Below are 7986 nucleotides of genomic sequence, written 5' to 3'. Positions count from 1 at the left end.
GTGTCACCATGCTGTAGCTGGCTGCATGGCATCTGCCTGGTGTGGGCTGAGCTGCCAAACCTGCCCAAGGGCTGGGAATACATCTCTCCCAGTAATCTTACGGTAACAGGGCTTCCATGTGAAGGGATGGGCAGAAACGTACTGGGAGGGACACCCAGAAATACAGCACCACAAGAAGGGTGGGGAGGTGCTTCCTTCCCCTGCAGCTGCTCTGCAGGGACGGTGTCCCCGGGTCGGGAGCCCTGAGGAGGTGGGAGGGGGTCCTGGATAGCTCTTGCTTGCCTGAATCTGTGCTTCTGTCCTGCTGGGGCTTTCTGGACTTGGAGCAGCTCGTTCTTGTCACCGCTGGGATGTGTCCCTGGAGCGTGGCACTCGGCCTCTCTCCTTCCCCCAGCTCCCAGCAGTGAGCTCGGGCTCTCGGGGCTCAGCTCCTGCCCTGCAGGGTCCACCATCAGCACCGCCCGGGGCCGGAGCAGCTCCCCCAGCTCCCCCGACATTGTGGTTTTAATTAAAGTCTCTGTGTTTTGCACCGGTGCCTGTGTTGGTCTCTCCTGCGTGGGGTTTGTTCCCTCGTGGTGGTGTCGGGCTCTGCTGTGTTTGGTGCCGGGAGGATGCTTTGCAGAGCCCCTTGCCTGTTCGTGCTCGCATGCTTGCACCAAACCCGACTCCAGCTGCATGAAGCAAGCACCTCCAGCCTGCCCGTGTTCCCTTTCGGTGTTGGGTTTATTGATTGAACTGCTCCATCTGCCCCTCCCTCCTGACCGAGGTTTGGCAGCCGGGTGCTGTGCCACCAAATACCTCTTAGAGATCTGAGACTCTCACGAGCAGAGGCCGTTTGAGCCGCGTTTCTGAGGCTGAGAACTGGGACCTTTTCCCTTCAGATGTTTTTCCTGTCCTGCCTGGAGGTGCTGACTCAGCACTCCCAGCATCACTGCGGCTCAGCAGCTTTGTCGGACGCCTGTAGGAAATCATACCTGGAGCTTGTGTCTCCTCCATCAGCACGGGGGGGGGGGTGGATGGGAGTGGGGGGACGTGGTCATGGGTCAAACGTTGTCTTTGTGTTTGGGCTTCTCAGCACGCTGTTGGGGACGGGGCTGTGCTGTGTGGGCTCAGGGGCTGCTGTTTGGCTGCTGCTGCTTTGCAGTACAGCAGTAATGAATGAAGCAGGGGATGGGAAGAAGCAGCCTCGGGTGGTGGTGGTAGGAAAAGAATAAAAGCCAGAACAGTTCTGTGGCATTGCTGCTGTATTCGCTTCTCTGTCCAAATCCCAGCTGATGTGGGTGGGAGCTTTCTGCAGAGGAAGGGCTCGTGGGTGTCTCACTGCTGCTCCACGAAGGGCTTTCCTGGCCCAGGTATGGAATCCAACAGCACTTCTGGAGCCCATCTCGTGCACCAATAGACAACAGAGGAGATGTTTGTGTCCTAATTAACGTGGCTTCACCGTCAGCAGTGAGTGCCTGTCCTGCTGACTCCTGAGTGTCTCAGAGCAGTGCCAACCTGGAGAAGGGCTGCTCCAGCTCGAAGGGCTGAGCCCTGAGGAGCATCTTCGGGTTGGGAGGCCGGGAGGGGCTTTTGGGGGGCAGAGGGGTGCTCCTGGTTGCTATAGAAAGCCAGGGTTTGGGAAGGCCGGCTCTGGTCAGCGTACCCCAATTACCCATCCCCATGTGGATTTCTCCATTTGGGGCCAGGCACTGCTCTTCTGCACCCCCTGTGCAGATGCAACGCTTTATCCAGAACAAAAGAAATACACGCTGTGCTGCAGCAAAAAGAGAAAACCATCCCAATATCCCGGAGCATCGATGCGTCCTACGATGGCTACAAACTCCAAAATTGGGCGGTGTGGTGGCTCCAAGGAAATGCCAGCTGGATTTTAGGATCCTGGAGCGTGCTTCTTATTGGATGCCCCTTTGGATATGGGGTAGGAGCTGACTGCGTCGGCCTTTCTGAGTTCGGACCATACACCTTTAAAAATATGACTGCAGGTATCACATCTCCCCCTCAATAAAACTCCCATGCAGGCAAGAATAAAACTTCCAAAAAGGCCGTTCCAGAGATCATCAGCTCTCTGTTAGATCACCTGGAATATGCTCCACAAGCAGCAGAGTTTAGTCTTCTCCAAATTACTGTAGAGGATTTGACTGTATCTTGCTGATCCATCCACATTTTAATTTCCTCTGCACGGATACATATTGCAGGATGCTGGAAATCCCCAAGCCCACTGGAGCTGCACGGCTGGATGTTTCATCCTGTAACACCAATAAAATGTTAATGCATACTAATAGTGGCAGCAAAGGGGTTTATGGAGCGAGCTTGGGAGTGTTTGGTAATTGCTGGGGTATCCGTGGCGTGGAATTTGGGGTTAGGGTCATCAGATGTTGCCCTTTTTCAACGCAGGGAGAGGAAACCCTCTGGTAGACCCAGAGAGGAACGGGGGGCAAATGATGGAGCATGGCATGGAGAGTGTGTGGGGTATGGGGTGGGTGAGGGGGGAGATGGGGCAGGATGGAGATGCCCAGGGATGGGGGTCACTGTCCATGGAGGTAGAGCAGGGGGAGCAGAGGGACATGGTGCAGCTGTCGGTAGTGGTGGGCACTTGGACTGGATGGTCTTCATGGTCTTTTGCAGCATTAATGATTCTGTGATTCTGGTGGGGAGCTCAGAAATAGGGGACGTGGGGTGCAAGCAGCCGCCTCCACGCAGAGCTCTCCTGTTCACATCAGTGTCCACTTCCATGCTGTAAAACCTGAGGAAACGGGTGACAAAAAACAGGTGGAAAAGCTGCTCCGTGCAGAGGAGAGGGGGGAAGCCACTGCCACGTTGTGAGATTGCAATGAAAGAAAGAAACAGAACTGGGGGAAGATTCATGGGCCAAAAAGTGTTGTGCAGAGCAAGGCCTGGGCTCGGCTGCTCCTCGCAGGAGGGCTGTTTGCCTCCCTGTACTTGGGGACATTTAAGACCAGGGCTGACTTCAGTGTGGCCTCTTGCAGGTGTGGGGCTGCTCCCTCTGCCCCAATCATGGGGGCAGAGGGGAGATAAGAGTGGGGTTTGGGGTTTGGCTGCTTTCCCCTTTCCTCCTCTCGTGTCCTTCCAGGAGGAATGGCGATGACCTGAGCTCTGCTTTGGGAGGGAGCAGCAGGATTTTGCTGGGGGGCTGTGTGCTGTGTGTCTGTGCAGTGCCACTGTAGCCCCGGAGATGTCAGTGCTATGGGGTTTTGCTTCTGCTTTGCAGTGCTGGTGCTGTGTGCTGGCAGCGGTCACTGCTGTGCCTTTTTGCTCCCCACGCCGTTTTCTGTTGGGTCTTTGGTGCAGCACAGCTCCTGTTAACTTCCCGGGGTGGGCTTCACTTGAGCAGCATCATAACCATCAGCTCTGCGAGGAGGACACAGGAGGGACAAATGTGAGTAATTAGCGCTCAGATGCCAATTACCTGCACTGGACCCAAACCCAGTGCACCAAATGTCTCTCACGGGAGCACTCTCCGGACTGTGCTGAGTGCTCCTATAGCTCTGTGCACAGCAGAGCTCGGACATCTCACACGTGCACACCCCCAAACGTGCTCCTGTTGGTTCCTACCTGAGCTGGGGTGGTGGGATGGGGGGCACCTCGGGGCTGTGGGGGTGCAGTGCTCCCCTGATGTCCTGCTGAGCCCCCACAAACCCCGCTGTGGGGTTCTGCTGAGCTGTGGGGCACAGCGTGGCCCTGAGAGAGCAGGGGAGTGGATGGGGTGTGGATTCTGTTACCTGGAGGCAGCATCACTCCTGGTGGGGGGTGGCTCATCCCCCCCAAACCGAGGGGCTCAGCGCAATGACACAGCCCCCAGCCCTGAGAACGGGATCCTCCCGCAGCTCTGCTCCAGCCCAGCTCCCTCCCAGCGCCCTAAACCATCAGTGCTCGGTCACAGGGGGCGAGGAGGTGGGACGCCAAAGGGTTTGGGCTGTCGCACTCATTTGCCCCCACCACGGTTGTGTGGCACCATAAGGCAGAGCTTGGGAGGTTAGGGGGGAATCAGGGTGGGCTCCCGCAGACTTTGGGCACTGCACCGTGCTCAGCATCACTCCGGGCTGTGGGTTACGGAGGTGGGGGGGACGCGGCTGTCGGGGTGCAGCCTTCCCGTCACCTCCCTGCCAGCCCGAGCGCTTCTGCCACCATGATTAATTTATCAGGTGCTTATGAATATGCAGATGAGGTGCTGGTTTCCAGGCTCTGCTTTCAGGAGAGGCTGTGATGGGTTTTCTGCCGCTTCCTCCTGTTCGGCAGAGAAATGTCACGGACCGGGGCTGGAAATAAATAAATAACGGGCATGGTCGGGGTCGGAGCGGCTCTGCGGAGCTCTGAGTCCTGCTCGGGGTTTTCTACCCACGTCCCCGTGGGATGTGCGCCCCGTGTCCCTCACCCACCCGATGGTTATCCGTCCCTCGGGGCCGGTTTTGTCCGTCCCAGGTTTTGAAATCGCGATGGGAACCCCACAAAGTTCGCTACCGGGGCTCTGTGGGGCGATGCTCCGCGTCCCCTTGGGAACCCCGAGGGCCGGAGCCGGGGTGCGGGGCGGGCGTTGGGGTGACGCGAGGAGCGCGTGCTCAGGGGGGACGCGGGGCTTCGGGGTTTGCTGACCCATTGGCATCCGAAGGTTCTTCCCCCTTTGGGGCGATGTATGGGATGACGGTGATCCCGGAGCTCTTTTCCAACCGTTCTGACCGCGCGGTGCTGTGCGGGAGCCCCGACCCCGCTGCGGGCTCCCAGGGACAGAGCCCCTTCTCCCGCCCCGCATTGGGGTCCGGGCCGTCCCCCCCCCCACCCGCCCCATTCCCGGCGCTGCGGGGCGCGCTGCGGGCACCAGGGGGCGCGGTGGGCGCGGAGCGGCGTTTGTGGGGAGGTGGAAGAGGGGGGGTCCGCTCCCGGCGCAGCTCCCAGTGCCCCCCCAGGCCCCGTAACCCCGATTTTGCCGCTTCCCCCTCCCTCTCCTGGAGTGCGGGGTTGGAGGGTTCGCGGGTGTTTGTGTGCCGGTTCGAGTCGGGAGGGGTGGAGGGGGTGGGGGGGGGTAGAGATGCGGGCGTTTTGCACGGGATTTTTAAAGATACTGACGGTAATTCGCGCATCCCGAGGTCAGCGCAGGGGTGGGACGGGAGCGCCCGCGGCTTTCATTCATTCGGTTTGAAGGAGTGCGTCGGGAGGGGGGGGGAAGAGAAATGCACGCAAAAGGAGGGCGGGGGGGGGGTGGGAGGGGGAGCCCACCACCCACACGCACCACCCAGCGGCACCGCGCGGGGATAACAAACTCCAACTCAAAAAACTTCCCGAGCGCATCGGGGAACGCGCAGAGAGGTGCGGGATGGGGGCGGCGGGGGGGACCCCAACCCCGCGTGGGGCTCTGCGGGTCCGGGGGGGGGGTGTCGGGATGGGGATGGTCCAGGGAGGGGACCAAAGAGGGTTGGGGAGTGTAGGGTGACAAGGAAAGCGAGGGCACAGCAACTTTATAATCGACTTTTTATTAAGGTTATAAATTTTAAAGAAATCTGAACAGTTTTACCCGGCGATATACAATTCCATATGCACAAAAATACAGGTTACAAACGCAGGAAATAATAATAACAATAATAATAATAATAATAATAATAAAGGCAACAACAACAACAAAAAAAAAGGAGGAAAACAAAACAAACAAAAACCCCAAACCGAACCCCAACGCAACGTCCTCCGTTTCACATAGTGCCGATCCCGTGAAGTTGGAGTGGGCAGAAACACGCACACGCACACACGGCGGGGGGGGGACGGGACCAGAAATCCCACCTTTTTACAACAAAAGGTTTTTCTCTCCCAAAAAAAAAAAAAAAGGAGGAAACACTATTAGAAAACAACGCGACTACAGGAGCAGCATCTCCTCCCAACCCCAAACCTTGCGCTGCTGGAAGGCTGACACCAGGAGAGTTGAACTTAAGGAAAGAAGCGGGGAGGGGGCGGCCCCGCTTTTCGTCCCCCCCCCTCCTCCCCCCAACCCCGCTCCTGTGACCCTATAACCCCGCAGCAGCGTTGGGGAGGGGTTGAAGTCACATCGCACGCGTTTCTCGGGGAAAGGGGTGGTGGGGGGGGGAAAGTTGAAATGTTTTCATTGCTACCTCTTTTATTTTAAATCGTAAAGAACCGCACAAAGCGGAGCCCCGGGCCGGGGGGGGGGGGTCCCGGAGTGCCCCCCGCCGCCGCCCGGCTCTCACGTGGCCCCGCGGCACCGGGCGGACACAAAGAGGATTAGTTCTGGAGGTGCTTGGGGAGGGGGGGGGGAGTGGAGGGGGGGTTGGTATTTATTTATCTTTTAATTATTATTCCTTCCTCCCCCCCCTCCCCGTTCGTTTGCTTAATTAGTATTATTTTTCTCTCTCTCTCTGCAAAAATAAAGTCCCAAGATCTTAGATTTTTTTTCTTTATTGTACAATTTATAAAACATCGCGCTGCCCTCCCCCCCCCCCACCCCCAACCCACTCCCCCCCCCCCGCCCACCCCTCTCCCCAACCCCCATCTCCTCCTTTGTTTCTGGGTGTCGGTCCCCAACCCCCCTCCCCTCCCTTTTCCCCCCACCCCATCCGAGAGCTCCGCGCACCGCGGTCCCCCCCAGCCCCCCTTCCCCCCCCCCCCTCCCCACGCACCCCGCTTTCTCCCTCCGCTCCCCGCTCCTCTCTAAAACGCGACGATGGCCCGAGTCCAGGCCCCCAGGCTGGCCAGCGCCTGCTTGCCGCACAGCTGCCCGTTGAGGGGCTGCTCCGAGTCCGCCTGCTGCCGGCTCACCAGCCCCGTGAAACCGGAGCCGAAGATGGAGATCAAGTTGGAGATGTTGGAAGAGTCCTGAGGGTGCTCGGCGCTGCCGTACTCCTCGAAGCGGGCGCGTTTGGTGCACGGGGCGAACTGGGGGCCGCCCGCCACCCCGCCTCCCCCCGGCTCCCCTTCCTCCACCCCCTCCTCTTCCTCCTGCCCCGGGTAATACTTGCGCTTAGCGCCCGGCGGGGGCGGCGGGGATGGGGGCACCGGCGCTGCGGGTTGGCAGCAGCACGGGCACTGCGAGCAGCACTCCTGGTGCAGGTAACCGTTCTCCACCGTGGTCACGACGTGAGTGTCCAAATCCAGCACCGTGGTGCGGCTGCTACAGTGCTGCTGCGTTCCTCCTCCGCTCCCAAAGTCACAACCGGAGGAAGCGGCGGCGGCGGCGTAAGGGGGGGCCGCCCCGGCCCCGTGTCCCGCTCCGTGCCCGGGGAGGGCCGCTCGGTAGAAGCCCGCGGGGTCTCTGCACGGCGCTCTCTGCTGCAGTTCGGGGGGAGCGGAGCACAGCGGTACCTCCGCCCCCGGGTCCGCACCGCCCCGCAACGCCGCGCAGCTCCGGACGTCGCGTTCGTGGGGTTCGCCGGGCAGAGGGGGCAGCTCCGGCGGGGGGCAGGAAGGGGGGGGCATGGCGAGCAGAGGGGCTCCGTCGGGGTAATGCTGCTGGCGGCGGTAGAGCTCGGCGTAGCGTTCGCTCAGGTAGAGCTGGCGGGCGTTGCGGAGCACATAGGAGACGAGCAGGTTCTTGTGGAGCTTGATGCCGCCTCGCTGAGTGCGGGAGCTGTGGATCTTCCGCAGGGAAATACTGATCAAACTCTGCGCATCGAGGGTGCACTCCATCCTCCTCCTCCGGCCCCTCAGCATCTGCTCTCGCCGCCCGCCGCGCAGCCACGCAGCCCGGGCCGCATCCACGCGGTGCAGAACCGGGAGGGCTCGCGGAGGGCTTTGGGGGTCGGTTTGGTGCTTGGTTGGTTGCTTTTTTGTTGTTGTTGTTGTTTTGGGTTTGTTTTTTTGTTTGGGGTTTTTTTGTTTGTTTGGTTGGATTTTTGCGCGCGTGTGCAAATCCGAAAGAAGAGGTTAAAAAAAAAAATAATAAAAAAATCCTCAAAAATGCAAAAAGAAAAATGTATATATATATATTAAAAAAAATAAAAAAGGGGTCTCGGGGGGAAGAAAGGGACG

At 59.3% G+C, this 7986-nt stretch overlaps 1 protein-coding gene across 1 annotated transcript; it reads right to left on the bottom strand.

Annotated features, from left to right (window-relative positions):
- Positions 1 to 6635: 6635 nt before the first annotated feature.
- IER5L (immediate early response 5 like) lies at positions 6636 to 7726 on the bottom strand. The gene has a single exon (XM_065737517.1). It carries the CDS (start codon positions 7666 to 7668, stop codon positions 6670 to 6672), a length of 999 nt encoding a protein of 332 aa, XP_065593589.1. The 5' UTR covers positions 7669 to 7726; the 3' UTR covers positions 6636 to 6669.
- Positions 7727 to 7986: the final 260 nt, after the last annotated feature.

The sequence above is a fragment of the Cyrtonyx montezumae genome, unplaced genomic scaffold (genome assembly GCF_038088225.1).
Source record: "Cyrtonyx montezumae isolate F1298 unplaced genomic scaffold, pur_monq_1.0 scaffold_20, whole genome shotgun sequence".
Lineage (NCBI taxonomy): Eukaryota > Metazoa > Chordata > Aves > Galliformes > Odontophoridae > Cyrtonyx > Cyrtonyx montezumae.
The sequence above is the reverse complement of the archived record's forward strand: the minus strand, read 5'-3'. Positions and strand labels throughout refer to the sequence as shown.

Bases quoted from the DNA above. Each gene is read 5' to 3' on its own strand.
- IER5L (XM_065737517.1), bottom strand. From the start codon at position 7,668: ATGCTGAGGGGCCGGAGGAGGAGGATGGAGTGCACCCTCGATGCGCAG.